At 45.1% G+C, this 24,185-nt stretch overlaps 1 protein-coding gene across 1 annotated transcript in view; it reads right to left on the bottom strand.

Annotated features, from left to right (window-relative positions):
* Positions 1–10,117, bottom strand: part of PRXL2B (peroxiredoxin like 2B) — a 61,758-nt gene extending 51,641 nt beyond the window's left edge. Inside the window, exons 1-2 of the mRNA XM_086921552.1 lie at positions 9,900–10,117; positions 1,761–1,965 (exon numbers count right to left, since the gene is read on the bottom strand). Of these exons, the coding sequence (XP_086777678.1) occupies positions 1,761–1,965; positions 9,900–9,962 (268 nt within the window). The 5' untranslated portion in view covers positions 9,963–10,117. The remainder of the gene's footprint in view (positions 1–1,760; positions 1,966–9,899) is intronic.
* Between the last annotated feature and the right edge of the window lie 14,068 nt (positions 10,118–24,185).

Raw genomic sequence — 24,185 nt, 5'->3', positions numbered from 1 at the left:
CAAAACAACTACTAACCCTCTCTCTTGCCTGCAAGTGTGACAGTTCCGATAATTCCAGGTCCCCAAATGTAAAGTAATGGCTGGGGAGGCAGGTATTAGTATTTTTTCAATGTATATTGTATTCATAAACAACTGTTGTTCTGCTCATCTCTAAATTAGATGAGCAGCGCCACTATGTGGTGGCAGAATGTCATAAGTGTGGTAAAGACAATTAAGTGCTGGTGCCGAGCACAGGAAACCAATTAATTGCTGGTGCCAAGCACCGGAACCCACCAGCTCAAATTAAGCACTGTGTGTGCTTAAAGACAGCTAAAAAGATCAGCACGTCATAACAGTATCAAAATGTACAGAATAGGAACTTTGAAGTTAAATACATTACAATATAATATAAAAAATGGTCAACAGTCTGTTATTATGATTTTTCATCTGTCTACAAACAGCAAGAGCTTTGCTTCCGTTTACGTACAAACCCCAAAATCCCTTCCTGCCCTTTATCAATGCTTTCACTCTAGAAAGACGCTAAGTCAAAAGATATGAATGGCTTCAACAAGAAAGACCCATTTATTTGCTTTGATTAACCTAAAAACTATGATTAATGGAATAATCAAAACAGAGAAGCAATTTAAATATGCCACCCAGTGCAGAGGGAAAAAGTAGTTCTCTTTAACCAATCCTGCATCGTTAAAAATCAAAAATTGGAGTTCTAGAATATTGCTTTGTTTGATGACTTCTACTTAAGCTTTGAGATGCTCTGTGACATCATTCAATGGACGGCCTCTGGGACCAGTCCATTGGAAAGATGTTGGGTCCTGCAGAGGGTGAGGGGCGCTATTCATCGAAATTTTGTTAACATGCTGAAATGGTTATGTGCGCGTAATAAAATACTATCGGCCAGATTCATCAACGGAAATTCGGCTCGCAAAGGGCCAGATTCTGAGAATCTGACCCTTTGCGAGCGCAATTTTTGCATTTGGGATTCATCATCCCAAAAGCAAAATTCGCTATTATAGAATTCGCAAATTTGCGAGGAATTGCATTTAAGGAATCTCTATTTGAGATTCCTTAAATGCAATTCATGAAACATTTAAAAATGGCGAATTCGCAATTTTGGGCCGCTATTTACCGCAAAGTCAAACCTCGTGGTAAATAGCGGAAACTTAGAAAAATGCACTTAAGTGCATTTTTCTAAGTTGTGTGTTACACACACACACACGTCCTTGGGACATGTGTGTGCGTAACACCAGCATTTAATATCATTTCAGGGGTGCAACAGGGTGTCCTTGGGACACCCCTGCACCCTTGAAATCGCAAACTCAACATGCGAATCGCTAATAGCGATTCGCACATTGATATGTCTTCCCATTCATTCCTATGGGCCTTTAGGCCCATAGGAATGAATGTGGAGTTATTCCTTATTTGCGATTAGCAATTAGCTAATCGCAAATAAGGAAGCTGTAGAAATCGCATTAAATATTGCGATTTCTACATGAATCCCGTTTTGCGAGTCTGTAATAGCGATTCCTTAATAATCGCTATTACAGGCTCGCAAAACATGCCGATGATGAATCTATCTGTAAGAGGTGAAAGGACGATCTGGTTTCAAAGGAACATCGTAGCAGCTTCAGAGGTATGAATCAAAGAAAATGGCTGGGGAGAGAAGGAGGTTGATAAAGTGAAGAGGTACACCATGTGGGATGTCAACTACAACAAAAGCAGGTGGCATCGTCTGTGATTGTACAAATATATTCCAGGAGCTTTACCTCCTTTGAAATAATTTCCATCCTGGAACTCTTTCAGCCCAACCTCTTCTGGCCCAATACCGATCAGGCGGACATTGTGACTGTCAAAGCTTTCCTTCAGTTTACTGATCTCACTCGCCGTCCAGCGGCAAATCTGACAGCCAAACCGCCGCAGAAAAAACAGCACACTCGGTTGGTCCTGCCACAGACTCTTCAACTCCACCACCTGGAACATGAATAGAGAAATTATACCATCGGCGAAGAGGTGGCATAGCAACGTCTTGTATATTACAGAGCACTACATACCTCACCTCCCATGGCAGCGCTATTAGAATACATGCAACAGCAGTCAGCCCCCACTTGATTAATTACATTATACTGGTACTCATACAGCACATTTCATACCCCTTATGGGACCATAGGTGCAATTAATATCATGCACCTCACAGCAGTTTGACAACTCTCCCATAAAAATATCCCCTTATCTCAAAGATACATTACAGGGCAAAAGACTAGACTGATAAATCAAATGTTTTATCATGGGTGGAAATTTGGAAAAATGTACCCTTACCTCTTCTATCCCTCCACTATTCTTTTCAATCCAACTAACAGACTCACATGTCCACCTCTCAAATTAATTTCATATGTCCCTATACTAATTCACCACTAATACTTTTTTGGGTTCTGAAGTAGCGTGCTACTTGCCGATATATATATATTTATGATTAAACAAGTTGTCTTCCAAGGATTCCCCTCTGGCCTCTGATTTCTTCATAGTGGAGGGATGTGGTTTTATATTTTCTGCCAGGCCAGGAGCACAGTACAGATGGCCCTGCTGCATCAAGTGACCCGGATCACAACTGGCACTGCGCTATTCTGCAGCGACTTGGAGGCTCGTGGTATCGAGAAGTCCGGTGTCCGCCACTATTTCCAGGATGGCACAAGCGGAGCGAGGTATTTTACCTCCAACAGGGTGTTATGTTGCTGTATGGCTGACCGTGCTTATTTGCTTTCCTGGTTTGATGGGCAGCAGCAGTCCGAAGGTACCCAAGGAAGCTTTTGTGGACTTTGGCACTACATTGGGGATTCCTTCACCATTACCTGAATAAGACTGACAGGCTCGTACCATTTGATACACGTCCCCCTACACCACCGACCCAGATGCATCAACATATTGCATTCTGGGAGTTGGAGTTTGCTCATTGACCGCAACAACCAACAGGTGAGCCGAATCAGCTAGGGGGAGGAGCTTGCAGGAAATGATCAAAAGAGTAGCAGGACTTGTGCATCAGGATGAAGGACTCCATTCAGTGCAGGGCGCTGAGGAAGGCACATTGCCACTGTTTGCTGTGCTGAATTAAACATGTTGTCTTCCAAGGATTCCCCTCTGGCCTCTGATTTCTTTGTAGTGGAGGAATGTGGTTTTATATATATCACCTCGGATCCCCTGGGCTCACGTAGTCACCACAGAAGTCACGGCACCACAGCAGCTGAGTTAAGTTTCAAGTTTTTTTATTTCACAAACACCACGTGCATTCAGCAACAGGATGGCCTACGCGTTTCGACTATACTTAGTCTTCAACTGGACCATAGAGTCCCTTGTGTCTAGACAATTTATGTTGTGCTCTGTGTTAGGTACCCTTGTTAGTTTAAATATCCTTTAAAAACAACTAGACTACCAATTCTGAGTGAGAAATCACGGCATATTGTGGTCGCCATTTTTTACACCTTGAGTCTATTCACCTCATTGTATTCAGTAAAGTACTGAAGTAAAAGTAAATTTGCAAAAGTTTGATATATATAATGTAAAGTACTCAATTAATATACATATATATACACACATACACACACACACATATATATATATACACATACACACAAACATACATACACACACACACAATTACAATATAATCTGCTACAGCCCTATAATACCAGATTCTACTGGAAGCCAAAGTTGAGTTTGCACAGTCACACTTGGCACACTAATTCTTGCCATGAGTATGTCGAGTCTGACCTTTTGCTAACTGAAGCTCTGAGCATGCCGCTGATTGGTGGAGGTTTTTGGACAAGCTGATAAGTAGTGATTTGCAGAGGTCAGTCTGGCATGTGGTGCACAAAGGCACAGACAGATTGTGCAAGACAAGTTCATGCCCTTAAAACACACTCTTCCTAATGAGGCTAACTTCTCGGTGTCATCCAGTTTTTGCCCTGGCTCAAATATTGCACAGTAGTACAAACGTGAAACTCTATTGTGGCAGAGGTATTCGTTTTTGCCACTGCATTTATTGCACTTTTTACAATATAACATACAGTATGGGTAGTTTGTGTATCCTGTTAAACAGCCCACCAGAGCAAGGTGGGATTTACAGATAAAAGCAGCCCTCCCTAATCTAGTAGGGTAAGTATTTTATGTAGGAGCAGCTTCAGTAATGCTTTGGGCACTGGGATACAAGCAGGAAAGGAAACAAGATTTGGCAAAGCCACTAGGTTGTGCCATTAGGGCTTTTTGGCAAAGCAGCTAAGCAAGAAAAGTAAAATAAATAAATAAATAAATAAATAAATAAATAAATGTACATATATGTTGGTATATTTTAGGCATGCATGATGGTGTGTGCATCCCTACAAATTGATATGGGCATTATTTTTTTAAATAAATATTACCCATCTCCTGGTGATTGTGGAAACAAACATCAGCAAAGCCAATAGCTCTGGTCTGGAGGAGTATTTCATGATTTCTAATTTTTTTATCGCATGCATATGCAAAAGAAATAAGTATAAAATAATAATATAGCCATACAATGATGGCAGGTGTAGGTCAGCTAAGAAAAATAAGGCAATAGTGCACTCCATTTCAGGCAGCTGTGTACATGTGATTAAGAAAATGTTATATTGCTCACAGTGCAAGAAACCAATGGATGAAGTGGGCTGACCCACTGCCACAGGCTTGATGCTGCAGTGGGCAGAGGCAAAATGTGAATGACACTAAAACAGGTAAATGGCTTAAGAGGCCTGGCCAAAAATCCATTTATGTATGTATCTATCTATGTTCGTATTTTTATAAGGATGTTTTCTAAACCATAGACTGGCATGACAGCTAAGGTGAGAATATGCCAAAGAAGAGACATAAGGAAAATTGAGGGTGATGCTAGGGCGTGGTTTAGCTGACTATCACGGCCATGGGATTCTTTTTAGGATCACAGGAACTGAATCGAGGGAATGGCGGCCATGAATTTAATTCACTATAAACGGTCCGTTGAGAGTTTTGCCATCAACAGACGTCGCAATGGCCAGTTAAGACATCCATGCTGTAGGCTTCCATGGTAGGCCCTATTAATGAATACATTAAGAATGTGCCGGTCTCGCCTAGGCCGTGCTTGCGCAGTCTCTTTGAAACACTGTATTCTACATAAGGGCATAAAGCCCCACCCACCTTTTTAATTGGCTCCTGTCCCTGTCCTTTGCAAATGGTGGCTTTTCATTGGTGAGTAAGTTTAGTAGTCCCTCCTTAGAACCACCTTTTCTCTTTTTGCAACCTCTCATGAGGACACCCCCTGTTAAATGTGTGGTTACTTTGTAGGCTTTAATTACAGCCTGCGAGCACTATTTTCTTAATATGATTTTTTTTTTTCATTTATCCAGCGCGGCATGCCTTAGCAAGAATTATGTCGCCTGTGCTTTTCTCTTTTGTTTGCCAAACTGTTGTTTAGCTTTGAACATCTCATAGTAAAGCGTGGGTGCCGCGATTGCTTTAAAAGTAAACAAATAAAAAAAAAAAAAAAAAAAAAAAGAAGAAGTGCAGGTTTTACTCTTTTTTTTTTTACTTCTGAAGCTATTGCGGTCTCGCATTTGAGCTATTGGCATTGTAAATGTCAACAATGCCTTTTATTTATGTGTTTACAAGACCTGCAAGCGGTGTTTTAGCACCGCATGCCGGTTTCGTAAACATATAAATAAAAGGCATCATCATTTACAATGCCAATAGCTCAAACTCTCGCAATACGAGAGCTATTGCATTGCAAATGATTGTTAAGATTTCCAATACTAGTACAACCAGCGAGGAAAACAAAAGCAGTCCTGGAAAATTCTATAATACCCATCCACTACATTAACGCCTTAACCGCGGCGGCAATTCCGCCGAGGTGCGGGCGTTCTAAAGAGTGGGTGGGGCTGCGACGGCCGTTGGCCGTTGGCAGCACCAGGGAGGGAATGGCCGACGGGAGCACGGAACGGGTTAAGCACTCAAGGTTGACACTCGGTTTGGAGGTTGGACATGTAGAATTCCTCCTACATTAGACAAAAATTGGATCAAATGCTACATTTTACTACAGGGTGTTCCCACAACACGCGGAAGCATTGTTCCTGTTGTTGCCATTTATGCTCACAAAGTAGCAACCCAAGGAAAAATTCACCATCGTCCCTATACCCAAATCCATCTCTAATCGCAGGGTAAAATAGAACTTATTTTAATTTTTTTTAATCTAGTTAGCAAGTCGTTTGTGACAAAAATGCAGAAAAATGTTCCATATTACGTACATTTTTGCATAACATTTTTTTGCACTTTGTATTTTTCCCATTTAAATATAATGATTGCATGTTTGTACCATACATATAACTGTACCACATATGGTGAAAGGTATGTCCTGTGTTGCAAATACATACAATGCAGGCTCTCAGTCAACCGTGCAAGTATATCCCATTCAGACTTACACATGTTTATAGACCTCCAAAGACCACACTCTCACTGACACAAATGGCAGCCCTGACATAGTGAACCTAGTCAAAGTATTTTGTTCAAACCATAGTATCTGGCTCTAAGGACATTAGGCTTAAAGTAAATGAATCTGGGTGTGGGGGTGTCTGGTAACAATGCACAACTTGTTTAGGCATCAGTAGCTCACAACGATTTTCACTGATCAGAAGTAGCTCTCATTACAGAAAAAGTTGGAGATCCCTTATTTAGACAAAGGTGCATTTGAATAGTTTTAGGAGTGCCTTAATGCAGATACATCATTTAATAATCTAGGTCTGGATTCATTGGTAGAGTTTAATTTGATCTTTTGCATAATGCAAGTGAAGAGAGAGGGGCACATAGACAGGGTAAACAACTTTGGACTGATACAGTGGTACAAGTCAGACCATTATGACTGTTAAAGTTCAGTAGGTAGTTCTTAATTTGAGCCGGTGGGGGCTACCAGCACTAATTTTTCTGGACCAGCACTTATATTTCAGCATCAGAAATTTACAAAGAGCAAGAAAGGGAAAAAATAGAGATAGCAGAAAGAAGGAAACCCTTTCATAAAGGGAGAAAGCAGGAACCTGCAAGAGTGAGATGGGCAGAGAGTGTCTAATAATGGATTAAAGCAGAATGAGTTGGATCTAGAACTACACAGCCTTGATATTGGGTGCGCTGACATTTAATTGTACCCGCTGCAAGCTTCTGAGCAAAGCTTTGGACACCGGCACTTATTCTTATACATATTAAGCACTGTCTGTAGGTGTTTCAGTAGTGAAGTAGGGGTAGATGACCAGGCAAGAAAGTGATGCATTATGAGAAAGCTTTTGATGACCTATCTGAAAAACAATTGGACACTACAGCTCTGGATAGCGATGCATTGCAAGGGTTTGGTGGCTGTTTTAGTACTTTGAGCGAGGGAGAGGTGGAGTGAAGGCAGTCAGCGTTGTGATTGGTCGGGCCGCCGCCCAGCCAATGGCTTATGGGGAGGTCATGTAGGCTGCATGGAGAAGGGCAGAGTGTACATGACTGATTTGGGCTGCCCCAGTGGGCCGACCAAACAGTCTTTGCGCGCTCTCGTGTGGGCAGGCACACCACTCCTCCCCTGCCCTGCTGCAGAGCAGCCCCGCTCACCCACAACCAAACTTAAATGGCAATAATGGAACGTTATTACCATTTTATGTTTCTACTTCTAGCACTGCGAGAAAGCAGTGGGTGACGCTCCTCTACCCTATTGAAGGAGCCACCCCTGATTATAGGAGCTATGTATGACAACTTAGAACGGACTTAAGTGCACAAGTCAGAGCAGATACAGATAATATACAGTGGGTGTATCAACAGTTAGACTGAGCAGGGACATCTTAAGGGTTTTGTGGGCCCTGGGCTAAACACATTTTGGGGGCCCCTGCTTGGAACTGCTTTGAATTTATGATCCAATTTTAGCTCTTTCGTGCACCCTTTGGCCAGGTCATTGACAGTGCACAGACACACTAGTCCAAATATGAAATGTGTTTCCATCTAATATTCAGGGATAATGACAGTATGCTTTCAATATTGTAACCCAGCAGCAGCTCACTGATATTACTGAAAATAATCTCTGTGACACACTCCCATTTCTCATATCTGAGGTCCTGTTTTGATCTAAAGGAAACTTTTCATGGATGTTGCAGGACACAAAACACAGCCTTTCTCTACAAAATGTCTGTAATAGACTCTCGTATATAACCCACATTATAATAATTAAAAGTAAATCGTTTTTTAAAATAATCTGTGTTATATTTATTCAGTATCACCAGGGCAAGACTCTCTGCAGAACACAGCTGGTTATATCAGGGCCCCTCAGAAAGTCTGGGGCCCTGGGCCAGAGCCCACTTTGCCCATGCCTTAAAACGCCTCTGAGACTGAGGCACGCAAGAGGTCGCGGGGGGGGGGGGGGGGGGGGGGATTTGAGAGGAAAATGGATCTCAATATTGACACAAGTGCATACTGAAGTTAAGATGGCGGTACACAGGGAGAGCTCTGTTTATGTCTCACTACTTAGTGGTGCATAACAGGACTTTAAGTGGAATGATAAAATTGGGGGGGGGGGTGCAAAGGGTCTCTAAAAGGGGCGTGGTCAATATAATTAAGGGCATGGCTTAAAAACACGTATGGTAAATATCTGTGCTTACAATAGTGTGCCGTCCGACTTGTATTTTGCGGTTTCTGTCATTGCTTCTAGCTATATAATACAACAAGTAATATACCTACAACAAGTCAGGACTATTGGCTTTGTCAATGGTTGGTGATTGTATAATATAAATAAGCAGTAACTATTGCTTGTTGTAAATAATATTGAAAAAGATTCCACTTATAGCCCTATGACACCACGACGACGTTGCTGCTCCTGCGTTTCAAAAAGAGAAAGGAAATCCAGAAAGAAAATTACTCTCTTTTAAGGATTTCAATTCCCATACAACTCATCTGACATGACGTCATTGCGTAACTTCTCGACTAGTGAGAAGTGAGCAGTGCACATCGATGTGCCTGCTGTCAGTGCAGTCCCGCTAGTGCCAGGGCACACAACAGAGACCCGTTTAGAGGACCCTGTAAAAAACTACCGATGCTCAGCACCAGCGAGACCCGGCCCACTTAAAGCCCTGATGGATACCATGAAGTCTGTGGAAGTGTTTCGAGTGGGATTGTATAGTATGGTGCACACCATAACAGAGGAACATGAGGGCAAATATAACGGTAGAAAGTTTAACGTTTAACTTAATATATGGAAAGTTATATAAATGAAACGTTATATAAAAAGACACAGTAAGAAAAAAAAAATCATGTTTTCAGCTTACACACATTGTAAACGTTTGGCGCAGTACAGTGAACCGCTATCAGCTGCGCAACAAGCATTGCTTTGCTGATTGTTTGACCTTGGTTCATTCTGACCGCCACCTTTGTACATACACAATTTCTTTGCTAAAACTCTCCGCACGTTTAAGGCATGTGACCTGTCAAAACAATTACTGCAAATTGCTGCTTTCACAGAAGTTAATACTCTTGCACAGACCGTATGCCTTGCTCAAAACTAAACATATATCTGAGAAGATGGGGGAACCCGTCCTACTCCGCATATGAACTGTGGTTATTCGCCTTTGACCTGGGAGTAAAGTTTTTTTTCTGGAGGCAGCATTATACAACTCCAAGTGGCGGTGGCCATCTTGGGTGTAGCTAAATCCGTCGCCGTCCAATAGAAGTCTAATAACAGCATCTTACTCCGTCTCTAATTGGCGGATTCCCTACAATGATAAGCCATTAGCCAACAAGCCGCACCTTCGATGTATTCGTGCCGTGCGCGTACTAGCTCCCAAAACAGAAACACCGGGTTCCTGTGATGTTGTTTCGATAGCCACCGTGCATTCTCACAATTACCCGGATAGCCTCACCTCTGCAGTGACCGCGTTTTTCACTAGGTTTGCCCCCACTCGTGCCAGATCCACTGCGCTCATTTTCTGTTCTCTGCTGCGTGTCCGGTTAGGTCTTTTTCTTTAAACCGTACTGTTCACAGCAACGCCAAGGATGCGGAAGATAATAGTGCAAGCTCCACCTTTCTCATAACTATGTATGTTTCTTTGACCAATTGGGCTGCAGTACTGGTATACTCGGGACTTTTGTCACGAATGGTTCCATAATGGGCGTTGACCTGTTGTGTAAGTGAAACACGCTGCTGTTGCATAAATATCCAGGAAGAGGCAGAGTGCCTTGAAAGGGGTGGGGGTCGCTTTGGAGCAACGCACCAGAACGCCCTCTTCAATCTTTAATACAAAACAGGCCCCAAAGACACTGTAGACGTCGCTGACATATTCGTGATTTGTCTGATTACCCTTGTGAACAGTGCTTTAAATGGGAAAAAATAAGTGCAGGTACTCATTAAAATTAGTTAGAGGTGTGGGAAAGGGGCGGGGCTAGGGGCAGGGCCAAGGGCAAGATATGATGATATATAATGACCTCTATACCAGTTACAGCACATATCAAAACGTATAAGGAATGCGTTTATGTTGAAAAAAACACATCTTTATTTCATTGGTAGACTAGTGTTGATTATGGCATCTGTTGGGACGTTCATTTATCTTATATAAATAACGTTATAGAATGTTCTGAGGATTTGATTGTTTGAGAGCTGTTCTTCACACGTTACTATTTCCAGCTGCGTTTGGGCCCTTATGATGATACTACTTGAATAAACATAATTTATCCACTTTACATCTTCGTTTCCTGCTTCAACAGAGGGGCACACAAAGGAAAGCAGCCTTTGTGCTGAACTAAAAGGTGAAAAAAACATCTTTGGGAAGGTAGAAGATTGTGTGGCGCTGCTGCTCGTGCACTTCCCTAAATCGGACAGGATTAACCCCTTCCACGCTCATGACGAGCTGGGCTCGTCATGGCGTAGCCTCCTCGCACGCTGATGCCGAGCCCAGCTCGTCATGAAGCATGGGATTTTGAAAATCTGAGCATGCGAGCAGAATTCTCTGAGCGCGGATGCGGTTAATGACTGGCAGCCCTAGCCCATTTCACATGCCTGATGGAGGAACACTTTAAGCTGATAGCCGTTGCGCACCTGATCAACAGTGCAGGGTCTGTTTAGACACTGTCCTGTTGATCACAGCATGACACAGGGCAAGCCTTCTCAGACCCCTGCAGTCTTGGTCCATTCAAGTCAGCACTGCTGGAATCTCCAGCAGCGACTGCAAACGGCCTTTCATGCGCTCTGTGACTTGCAAGCTCCTTGTAAGCAAAGCGGCGTCTGCCCTGAGCTGGAGGAGTCACTGAACCTGAGCCTGCTGTGCTCTCAATGAGTGGACCGGTACTCTTCTCTCAACTAAGAAAAGTGCCGGTACTGACGGCCAGAAAATTCGGAAGTGCCGGTACTCAGTACGGGTGAGATCTGGTCCATTTAAAGCACTGCTTGTGAATCACAACAATTTGCGTGGAATCTGTAAGCAGGCGGCACTTTTCGCAAGGCCATGCATTTGGCGTCAATCGTCATGCAGCTCCATGTCGCTCCCAGTGCCTCTCTTCTAGCCTAGAAAAGAACTCAGTCGTATTTTAGGTAAAATACACTTAGGAGACTATCAGAATTTTTTTGAGACAAACCTCAACGTGTGCTGTTAAGAGTAGCTGAGCTATTTCCCCTCTTAATGACTGAAACAGCACCCTCCTTTCGCCCGAACCTTATATATATATATATATATATATATATATATATATAAGGGCTTTCTTCTTTTGAAAGGAGGTGAAGTCGCACACGCTATACAAAGCTTTAAAGCTTTCAGGCATTTATTTCAAGAAGTGTGGGGCGCACCTGACGCGTTTCGTTTGTCTCTGCAAACTTCTTCAGATTTGTAGTCCCCGATGAGTGAGCACTGTTCGTGGGCCACTGGCGGTCTGTTTTTTAACAAGTCTGTCCGGCCCTCTAGTGGACAACCAAGTTGTGAATTTGGTGCGGCATGATGGTCCTCGTAGTCCACGTTTTCAGTGCTCCCAACGGCCTGATGATAATTTTTTTGCCACATCAATCACTGTCTTGCTGAGAGATTTGGTTCTCAGTCGCGTAGCTCCTTGCAGTTGGACAGTACAATTCCCTGCATATGGACCCATACCAGGCTCCGGTGCCTGGCGGCGGCCACTATCCCCAAAGTTTCGTTTGACCGAGTATTCCTTGTCAGTCCATGGCGGGGAAACGTGGCGCTCTCACTGGTGGTGCTGGATATATATATATCCAGCGGGGATTCCTGCCAATCTTACAGGAAAAGACGAGCCACACCAAGTTAATTTGCAAATAAATATTGCGGGTTTATTTGGCAAGCAACTGAAGACGCGGTTCGATCTCGGCTGAGATCTTGGTCACATATCCCCCAAAAAATACCAATTAATGTAGATTTTCCTAGTATTTATGACGGAAAGTCTTAATTTTATTAAAGACACAGAGGCGAGTATTATGCCTTCTTTTCTTCTTGCTTTATTATCAATAGCAGCAAGATAAGTAAACAACTACAATACCCAGAAGGCACAGCAGAAAAACTACTGGCCAATGGGATTCGGAAAAACAAACAATAGACCAATCACAACAAGGATAGTATATATGGCCTGTTCTGACCGCGAGTAGCCCTCTTTTCTTGAGTGAGAAAGTCAGTGAGAATGCATAAACAGTGGAAATATAGCCAACAAAATGCAAAAATCATAATCCAAGCAAATAAATCCTGAAGGAAACCCAGAACTGCAGGATAGTGATGGAGGAAAGTCCAGCGGAAATGTGATGAGGATCCAGAAGATGAAAGGCAATCCACAGGAGCAGTCGCAGTCTTAAGTGGAGGCTGGTGGTAAAGCCGGAGTTCCTAAGGGTGGGAAGACAGACATTAATTAGTAATGCAGAGGTGGGATAATACTCGCCTCCGTGTCTTTAATAAAATTAAGACTTTCCGTCATAAATACTAGGAAAATTTACATTTTATGTCAAGAACGGAGGCTCCTATTATGCTTGTTCAAAGCATATTGATTACTAACGAAGAAGCAGTAACAACAGGTTTACAATAAAATGTCTTGAAAACAGTATCATTAGACCAATCTGCTGATTTCAGGATATCCTCCAAACGAGAGCCTGCCCAAAAGGCTTTAGAGGCCATGGCACCCCTAGCGGAGTGAGCACCAAAGGCGGTAATGTCAATGTCCGCGAGGGACATGATCCAATGCACCCAACGGGCCAGCGTGGCTGAGGACACAGGATGATGGGGTTTGCGAAAAGAAATGAGCAATTGCGAATGAGAGGAAGTCCTGAGATCAGCAGTTTTCTGTTCGTAACTTTTTAGGCATTGACCAACACAGAGCTGAGGCTGGGAAGGGAAATAGGGATAAAACACAGATTGCAAATTAGTTTTGGTACGCCTGTGAACCTGAAACAAAACACCAGAAGGCGAAAATTGTCTGGAAGACAAATCTAAAGCTTTGACATCAGAAACACGTTTGATTGATATTAAGCATAATAACATGGTAAGTTTAGCTGAAAGCATTTTGAGGGAGAGAGCATCATTGTCAGGCCATGAAACAAACAATTTGAAAACCAAATTAACATCCCATAAAAAGGAATACTTAAAACGGAGGTTTTGAGAATCGAACTCCTCGAAGAAGGCGACACACCGGAGGGTGAGAACCTACCGGCTTGTTGTCAATGGGACAATGGTTCAGAGAAATAGCTGATCTGTAAAGGTTGACAGTGCGATAAGATTTACCAGCACTGGCCTATGAAGCTAGGAAGTTAACCGCAAAACTTAGAGGGACTGAAAAGGGATCAACAGACCGTTCCAGACACCAGCTTGACCATAAAGTCCAAGCTGACTTGTAGGCTCTGGAAGTGCCAGGGGCCCAAGCTTGGCTGATAAAGAGTGAAGCCTCCTGTGAAATGATGACGTCAGAAGTGGAAGACCGGAAATTTTCCATGCTGAAAGAACTAGAGATCGGTCTAGGATCATGACATGGGGAAGACCCTGAGGGTCTAGGAGGAGATCTTCGCTGAAGGGAAGAAGCACCGGAAAATCCACAGCTAGCTCCAGGAGCGAAGTGAACCAGATTTGAGATTGCCAGAAATGAGCTAGAAGAACCAAGGAGGTCGACTGGTGTCGAACCTGGGCAAGTACTCTGTTGATCATCAGGAACGGAGGGAAAGCATAGTTGAGATGAAGGGACCAGTCCTGAAGGAAGGCATCCGTCGCCAGTGCGAGAGGATGCGGTCACCAGCTGAAGAAAGCGGGAAGTTGGGAATTGAGATGGGAAGCAAAGAGATCAATAGAGAAGGGGCCCCATTTCTGGGAGAGAGAAAGAAAGAAGGAGGGAAGCAGCTTCCAGTTGCTTGAATTTCGGAGATAACGAGAGTGCCAATCTGCAATGGCGTTGAGACTGCCTGGCAGGTACTCGGCTCGAAGGGACAGTTTGTGTTGGAGACAGAATTCCCAAAGGCTCTTTGCTAGTTCTGCGAGAGGTTTGGACTTTGTGCCACCGAGATGGTTTATGTAGCGGACCGCAGAAACATTGTCCATCTGAAGAAGAATGGAACAGCTTGCCTTGTTCTTTGCCAGACTGCGAATTGCAAAGGAGCCTGCCAGCATCTCTAAACAATTGATGTTCAATGACGACTCCTCTGGAGTCCATGTACCTCCAGTCGAGATTGAACCACATCGGGCGCCCAACCCGACAGACTGGCATCTGATTCTAAGACAAGATCTGGGGCCGTAGCGAAGATCGTTCTTCCGTTCCACGCATCTAAATGGTTGATCCACCATTGTAGTTCGAGATGGGACTCTTGGTCTAACTGGATGAGATCAGAATACGCCAGACCTTGGCAGAGATGTCTTATCTTCAAACGTTTCAGGGCTCGACAATGAAGAGGCCCGGGGAAGATGGCTTGGATAGAGGCCGACATCAGGCCCGCGATTCTTGCAAGAGAACGAAGAGACACCTCGGAGAGACGGAGAACTTGACATACCTCTGACCGAATGGCTGAAACTTTGGTTTTCGGAAGATAAAGAGATGCGGTGGAAGAGTCCACTCGGAAGCCTAGGAACTCTACACTTTGAGAAGGGACTAACATGGATTTTTCGGAATTGATAAGAAAGCCCAGCTCGAGGAGAAGAGACTGAGTGACATTGAGATTGGAAAGAAGAGTCTGTTTGTCGGTGTGCATGATCAAGATACTGTCCCGATAAATGATGAGACGAATACCTAGGGAGCGAAGGTAAGACACCACAGGTTTCATCACCTTGGTGAAGCACGAAGGAGCGGAAGAAAGTCCAAAAGGAAGCAAACAAAACCGGTAGGTGACACCGAGCCACTGAAACTGTAGATATTTTGTGTGAGATTCGTGAATGGGAATCGAGAGATCGGCATCTTGAAGGTCTAGTCGGCCCATCCAATCGGATAAACGTAAGGTGTCTCTGAGATGGATGATGGTCTCCATCTTGAAGTGACGATAAACCACAAACTTATTGAACCACTTGAGATTGATGACAGGACGGACCTTTTTGTTCTTTTTCCGAACCAAAAAGAGAGAGCTTAGGAAGCCCGAGGGGTCGAAGGGAGCAATTTGAATAGCTTGTTTGAGAAGGAGATTCTGAATTTCTAGTGAAACGAGCAGAGCTACGTCTGCGGAAAAAAACAATGGAGGAGGAAAAATAGTCTGGGAAGGTTGAGCGTAGAATTCTATGAGATAGCCTTGGACAGAATTGAGGACCCAAGGGTCTGCTGTGAGAGTGCGCCACCTGTGAAGAAAGAGAGCTAGTCGACCTCCAATCGGAGGTGAGGGGCTTACCTTGATTGTTGGCGTTGCTGTTGCTGTTACGGAAGCCTTTCTGTCCTCGGCCACGGAAACCACAACCTCGTTGGGGGTAAAACTGTGGCTTGTACTTCTGATAGCCAGAATTGGCTGCGCCTCTGGAACCTTGGTTTTGGTAACCGCGGCCGGAAGAGCGGTTCCTGCCTCTGCCGGCCCTGCCAAAAACCCGGGGGCAAACACTTTTTTGATGGAGAATTGGGCTTTGTCCAGGGAAGCAAAAGTAGAAACATAGCGGCTGAGATCCTTGACAAGGGAATCACCAAAGAGAAGTCCTTCAGCCTTCGGACCAGGATCCTGGGAAGCCAGGTTCGCCAACTTCGGATCTAATTTGATCAACAGGCCCTTGCGGCGTTCATGAATGATTGCGGCATTGGCATTGCCTAATAGGCAAAAGGATCGTTGGAGCCACAGGGAAATTTCCTCAGGGTTGAGGTCAGAACCCTCCAGGCTAGCCGTCTCCGTCATTTCCAGAACCCGGGCCAAGGGACCAACAACGTCTAATAGCTTGTCCTGACAGGTGGACCAAGCTTTGTCAACGCCCTTGCGAGGGTCTTTGACGAATTTCGAAAAGAAAGTAAGGAGAGGCTGATCTATGGAAGGAGTAACAGTAATATGACAAGGTAAGGAAGGTTTGGGACATTTGGACTTGAGTTTTGCTCTGACAGATTTGTCCAAGGGAAGACGGAGCTTTGAAGATATATTTTCTCCCACATGAGGGGTGGGGAACCATTCCGTAGAATTAGGATGTCTGATGGACGAGGGGTCAAACATAGGGTTGCCCTCCGTGTCAAGCACGGGCTGTGACGCAAAAGCATCGAATCTAGCTTTCTTGGGGGAAGGAGGATCAAGCTGAAAAAGGTCTGGCAAATCATCAGTCTCACCCATATCATCATCATCATCTGTGTCAGGAATAGTGTCAATGACCAGCTTCTTAGGAACCTCCACATTTTTAACCTTCGTTTGACTTTTTGCCATAGTAACCTTAAACCCCTCCTTGGTAGGAGCCCTGGGAGGAAACACGTCCGCAGTCATATGCGAGGAGGACTCGCGACTCAAGGGTGACACATTTTTAGAAAGTGAAATGGAAGGAACCAGTTTACGCTTTCTGCTTTCCCCTGCAGAATGGGCCAAAGCTTTGGTCATGAGGCTCATGAGGGAATTTTCCATGTGTTTAGAAACACGATTCATGGAAGCCTCAACAGCTGTCTCCACAGAATTATTGATGAACTGACTGAGGTCAGTCTTGAAAGCCTCGCTTTCATCATTATCCAACTCCTGGGAGCTTGGAACATCCATTATAACGTGAATAGGCAGTGAGGAAAGGGTTAATGAGAAGAACTGGGAAAAGGGGGCGTATACCAGGCAGGAATGAGAGGAAGACACTCCCCTGGGGGTGGGTACCGTGTCCGTCGAGGAGAGGAGACCAGCCGAGAAGCAGGAGCCTCACAGAACCCCCCCCCGAGTGAAGCCCGGTGAGGAGGAATGAAGCGGGAAGCGAGCGCAGCGGTAGAGACCAAATGCTGCAGCGCGCGAGGGGGTAAAACGGACCCGAAAGCGGGAACCGCAACGAAAGGGAAATAGCGCGATAAGCGCTCGAGTATCACCAAAAGAGCCTGACACAGAAAATATAGCATAAAATATACAATAAGATGCACAAGTAAATCGTAACAGTAAGAGAAATTAGTAAATATGACTTATCTGACTGCGTAGCAGCAAGAAAAGAGGACTACTCGCGGTCAGAACTGGTCATATATACTATCCTTGTTGTGATTGGTCTATTGTTTGTTTTTCCCAATCCCATTGGCCAGTAGTTTTTCTGCTGTGCCTTCTGGGTATTGTAGTTGTTTACTTATCTTGCTGCTTTTGAGAATAAAGCAAGAAAAGAAGGCATAATAGGAGCCTCCGTTCTTGACATAAAATTTTATTTCACTCTTCCAAAATTCCTTTCAAGTGATACAGGCTGCATGAAAAGGATACCTTTAGGTTTCATCTGTCGAGAGATTATGCACTTGCTGCTAGAGGTAGTGTTCACTGTAAGGGGATTGGAGCCCGCCCATTGCTTACCGTTCGTTGGCTTCATTGTCACTCCTATTTGCTGCCTTCTAATTGGCCAGTGTTTGCCGATGTCACTTCCTGTTCTTTTGATTGGTGCATGTACCAAATAATGATTTATTTACTTTGATTAGGCTCATTCCTTCCACTGTCCATCCACTGCTCGTCCGTGTTAATTCTTCCCTCCCACCACCACAATGCAGTTGCTTCTTCCCTCCAAACTTCCCCCGACATAAGAAAAAAAGTTGATTTGATGCAGTCAGCACTGGTCGCGTCATAGCACTTTTTATACCACCTTGTTGCCTCCCACCCTCCTGTTGTCCCTGTTGCTCACATCCACCCGCCATAAGAAAAACAAGCATTTACAATGCAATGGTCTCGGCATCATTAAAGGTGGAGCTATTGGCATTGCTCATGACATTTCTTTTTTTTCTTTAAATCATAAATAGATGGCATTGTCATTTACATTGCCAATACACAGCACTCTGCACTCAACAGCACACACCACTCTGCACCTGCACTCACTGCTCTGCACTCACTGCTCTGCACTCTCTGCACCTGCACTCACTGCTCTGCACTCACTGCTCTGCACTCACTGCTCTGCACTCACTGCTCTGCACTCACTGCTCTGCACTCACTACTCTGCACTCACTGCTCCGCACTCACTGCTCACTACTCTGCACTCACTGCTCCGCACTCACTGCTCACTACTCTGCACTCACTGTTCCGCACTCACTGCTCACTACTCTGCACTCACTGCTCTGCACTCACTGCTCTGCACTCACTGCTCTGCACTCACTGCTCCGCACTCACTGCTCCGCACTCACTGCTCACTGCTCTGCACTCACTACTCACTACTCCGCACTCACTGCTCCGCACTCACTACTCACTACTCTGCACTCACTACTCTGCACTCACTACTCTGCACTCACTACTCTGCACTCACTACTCTGCACTCACTACTCTGCACTCACTACTCTGCAATCTGCACTCACTACTCTGCACTCACTACTCTGCACTCACTACTCTGCACTCACTACTCTGCAATCTGCACTCACTACTCTGCACTCACTACTCTGCAATCTGCACTCACTACTCACTACTCTGCACTCACTACTCACTACTCTGCACTCACTACTCACTACTCACTACTCTGCACTCACTACTCACTACTCTGCACTCACTACTCTGCACTCACTACTCACTACTCTGCACTCACTACTCTGCACTCACTACTCTGCACTCACTACTCACTACTCTGCACTCACTACTCTGCACTCACTACTCTACACTCACTACTCTGCACTCTACACTCACTACTCTGCACTCTACACTCACTACTCTGCACTCACTACTCACTACTCTGCACTCACTACTCACTACTCTGCACTCACTACTCACTACTCTGCACTCACTACTCAGCACTCACTACTCACTACTCTGCACTCACTACTCACTACTCTGCACTCACTACTCACTACTCTGCACTCACTACTCTGCACTCACTACTCTGCACTCACTACTCTGCACTCACTACTCTGCACTCACTACTCTGCACTCACTACTCTGCACTCACTACTCACTACTCTGCACTCACTACTCCCTACTCTGCACTCACTACTCCCTACTCTGCACTCACTACTCACTACTCACTACTCTGCACTCACTACTCACTACTCTGCACTCACTACTCACTACTCACTACTCTGCACTCACTACTCACTACTCTGCACTCACTACTCCCTACTCTGCACTCACTACTCCCTACTCTGCACTCACTACTCCCTACTCTGCACTCACTACTCCCTACTCTGCACTCACTACTCTGCACTCACTACTCTGCACTCACTACTCTGCACTCACTACTCTGCACTCACTACTCTGCAATCTGCACTCACTACTCTGCGCTCACTACTCCCTACTCTGCACTCACTACTCCCTACTCTGCACTCACTACTCCCTACTCTGCACTCACTACTCCCTACTCTGCACTCACTACTCCCTACTCTGCACTCACTACTCTGCACTCACTACTCTGCACTCACTACTCTGCACTCACTACTCTGCACTCACTACTCACTACTCTGCACTCACTACTCACTACTCTGCACTCACTACTCACTACTCTGCACTCACTACTCATTATTCACTACTCTGCACTCACTACTCTGCACTCACTACTCACTACTCTGCACTCACTACTCTGCACTCACTACTCACTACTCTGCACTCACTACTCACTACTCTGCACTCACTACTCACTACTCTGCACTCACTACTCACTACTCTGCACTCACTACTCTGCACTCACTACTCACTACTCTGCACTCACTACTCACTACTCTGCACTCACTACTCTCTACTCTGCACTCACTACTCACTACTCTGCACTCACTACCTACTACTCACTACTCTGCACTCACTACTCACTACTCTGCACTCACTACTCTGCACTCACTACTCACTACTCTGCACTCACTACTCACTACTCTGCACTCACTACTCACTACTCTGCACTCACTACTCTGCACTCACTACTCTGCACTCACTACTCACTACTCTGCACTCACTACTCACTACTCACTACTCTGCACTCACTACTCACTACTCTGCACTCACTACTCTGCACTCACTACTCTGCACTCACTACTCTGCACTCACTGCTCTGCACTCACTACTCACTACTCTGCACTCACTACTCACTACTCTGCACTCACTACTCTGCACTCACTACTCACTACTCTGCACTCACTACTCTGCACTCACTACTCACTACTCACTACTCTGCACTCACTACTCACTACTCACTACTCTGCACTCACTACTCTGCACTCACTACTCACTACTCTGCACTCACTACTCTGCACTCACTACTCACTACTCTGCACTCACTACTCTGCACTCACTACTCTGCACTCACTACTCTGCACTCACTACTCACTACTCTGCACTCACTACTCACTACTCTGCACTCACTACTCACTACTCACTACTCTGCACTCACTACTCACTACTCTGCACTCACTACTCTGCACTCACTACTCTGCACTCACTACTCACTACTCTGCACTCACTACTCTGCACTCACTACTCTGCACTCACTACTCACTACTCTGCACTCACTACTCACTACTCTGCACTCTGCACTCACTACTCACTACTCTGCACTCACTACTCACTACTCTGCACTCACTCACTACTCTGCACTCACTACTCACTACTCTGCACTCACTCACTACTCTGCACTCACTACTCACTACTCTGCACTCACTACTCACTACTCTGCACTCACTACTCTGCACTCACTACTCTGCACTCACTACTCACTACTCTGCACTCACTACTCACTACTCTGCACTCACTACTCTGCACTCACTACTCACTACTCTGCACTCACTACTCTGCACTCACTACTCTGCACTCACTACTCTGCACTCACTACTCTGCACTCACTACTCTGCACTCACTACTCTGCACTCACTACTCACTACTCACTACTCACTACTCTGCACTCACTACTCACTACTTTGCACTCACTACTCACTACTCTGCACTCACTACTCTGCACTCACTACTCTGCACTCACTACTCACTACTCTGCACTCACTACTCACTACTCTGCACCCACTACTCACTACTCACTACTCTGCACCCACTACTCTGCACTCACTACTCTGCACTCACTACTCTGCAATGTGCACTCACTACTCACTACTCTGCAACCACTACTCACTACTCTGCACTCACTACTCTGCACTCACTACTCTGCACTCACTACTCTGCACTCACTACTCTGCACTCACTACTCACTACTCTGCACTCACTACTCACTACTCTGCACTCACTACTCACTACTCTGCACTCTGCACTCACTACTCACCACTCACTACTCTGCACTCTGCACTCACTACTCACTACTCACTACTCTGCACTCACTACTCACTACTCTGCACTCACTCACTACTCTGCACTCACTACTCACTACTCTGCACTCACTACTCTGCACTCACTACTCTGCACTCACTACTCACTACTCTGCACTCACTACTCACTACTCTGCACTCACTACTCACTACTCACTACTCTGCACTCACTACTCCGCACTCACTACTCCGCACTCACTACTCACTACTCTGCACTCACTACTCTGCACTCACTACTCTGCACTCACTACTCACTACTCTGCACTCACTACTCTGCAATGTGCACTCACTACTCACTACTCTGCACTCACTACTCTGCACTCACTACTCACTACTCTGCACTCACTACTCACTATTCACTACTCTGCACTCACTACTCTGCACTCACTACTCACTATTCACTACTCTGCACTCACTACTCTGCACTCACTACTCACTACTTTGCACTCACTACTCTGCACTCACTACTCACTACTCACTACTCTGCACTCACTACTCACTATTCACTACTCTGCACTCACTACTCACACTCTGCACTCACTACTCACACTCTGCACTCACTACTCTGCACTCACTACTCTGCACTCTGCACTTACACTTACACTCTGCACTCACACTCTGCACTCAACTCTGCATGCTGCATTCACACTCTGCACACTCACTCTGCACTCACTACTTCACACTCTGCACTCACACTCTGCTCACTCACTCACTCTGCACTCACTACTACTCACTCTGCACTCACTACTTCACACTCTGCACTCACACTCTGCACTCACTACTTCACACTCTGCACTCTGCGCACTCTGAACTGTGCGCACTCTGCACTCACACTATAATAATCCTTATGCAGAATTCCTCTAAAGTATAAGCAGCTTGGGTTTTTCCTATAGGCGCCAAAGAGTCAATGATAGGAAAAGAGGGCAGAGAGTGCTAACCCCATCTCCCCACCCACAGACAACAAAAAATTATCTTCTGCGTTGCTTTGTTCTAATAATATGAATAAGGAATTTAAAGTATATGTATGGGCGAGTGGAAGGTGATCTATCGTATTCAATATATTTTAACACAATTGGTGTTCATGGTTACCTTTACAAACGTGAGATGAAGATGATGCTCACTTTTTAGTTATATAAGGATATTTAGTCGAGTATATTCAAGTTCAACCCACTGGCTGTAAGCAACAAGCTGAGGATCAACAGGCGCGAAACAGCGTGGCGGGCGCGCAGGAGACGCAGCGTGGGCGTGCACATCATCTGAAGATCCCTGGAGAAGACACCGAGTCTGCCTGCTGCCATGACTGACCCGCTGCGAGGGAAAGAGCCCGGTGAGTGGGGGTCGAGGGGGGGCGGCAGAGAGGGAGTCGGCAGAGAGGGAAGGTGTGTGTGTGTGTGTGTGTGCGTGCGTGCGTGAGTGTGTGCTTTCGTGAGTGTGAAGCACTGACGGAAGGGTGAAGAGCAAGAGATGTGCACGGCTCCAGGAGGCTCGGCGTGCGCGTCCACGAGATGCAATCGGCGCTCGTTCACCGCTCTGGCTCCGTTGAGAGTGAACTCAGTCACAATAGGTCTCGAAGCCGAGACCTAAAAAAGTGCTATGATGCAGTCAGCGCTGGTATCGTCCATAGTGCTTTTTTCAACCTTTACTTTTAGCAATGCTGCACAGCCAGACTGCTGTACAACATCATGGCTAAAAGACATTGGCAAAGCCAATAGCTTTCATGTAGGCGAGAACTATTGACTGTGCCTATGTTTGTTTAGTGTAAAGAGAGACCGCAGATGATCATTTTATTCTAATGTCACTGGTGGCACACAGGACGTAATAAATAGAACACTTTTAGGAGTGGCTGAACCACTCCAATAATTATCAAAACTAACAGCTCTTGGAGCCCAACAGTGTTTACTGCTTTGATTTCAGCATCACAAGGAACATACAGCATGGCCTCACACATGTTCTGTCGCTGTGTTTAATCTTCAGTTTCTGTAGAAACATTCAAAAGAAAGAGCACCCTTAAAAATTAGGACTATGCAAATATATACATGTATGTTGCCAGTTTTATTTAAAGTGTGATATATATATATATATGTATGTTGCCACAGACTTCCAGAGGTTTTCAGAAGTATAAAAAAGACGGCACTCCAAGTCAGCGTTTCTACCAGGATGGTTTATTGGCAGACCCCCCTGCCCCCTCGACAAACGCGTTTCACCTTTTCGGCTTCCTCAGTGTCAGCCATTTTTAGTGCGCTACGTCATTATATTCCCAACCACTTCTCACAACATAAACAGTGGACTAATGCACGCTAAGGTGTTTGTGGCAGCCATCTTAGAGTGTACAGTTTAGCATATCATATATGTAACCATTTACAATGTATACAAGG

This window comes from Lissotriton vulgaris, chromosome 5, assembly GCF_964263255.1.
Source record: "Lissotriton vulgaris chromosome 5, aLisVul1.2, whole genome shotgun sequence".
Taxonomy (NCBI): domain Eukaryota; kingdom Metazoa; phylum Chordata; class Amphibia; order Caudata; family Salamandridae; genus Lissotriton; species Lissotriton vulgaris.
Note: the sequence above shows the minus strand (reverse complement) of the source record. Positions and strands in the feature narration are given on the sequence as shown.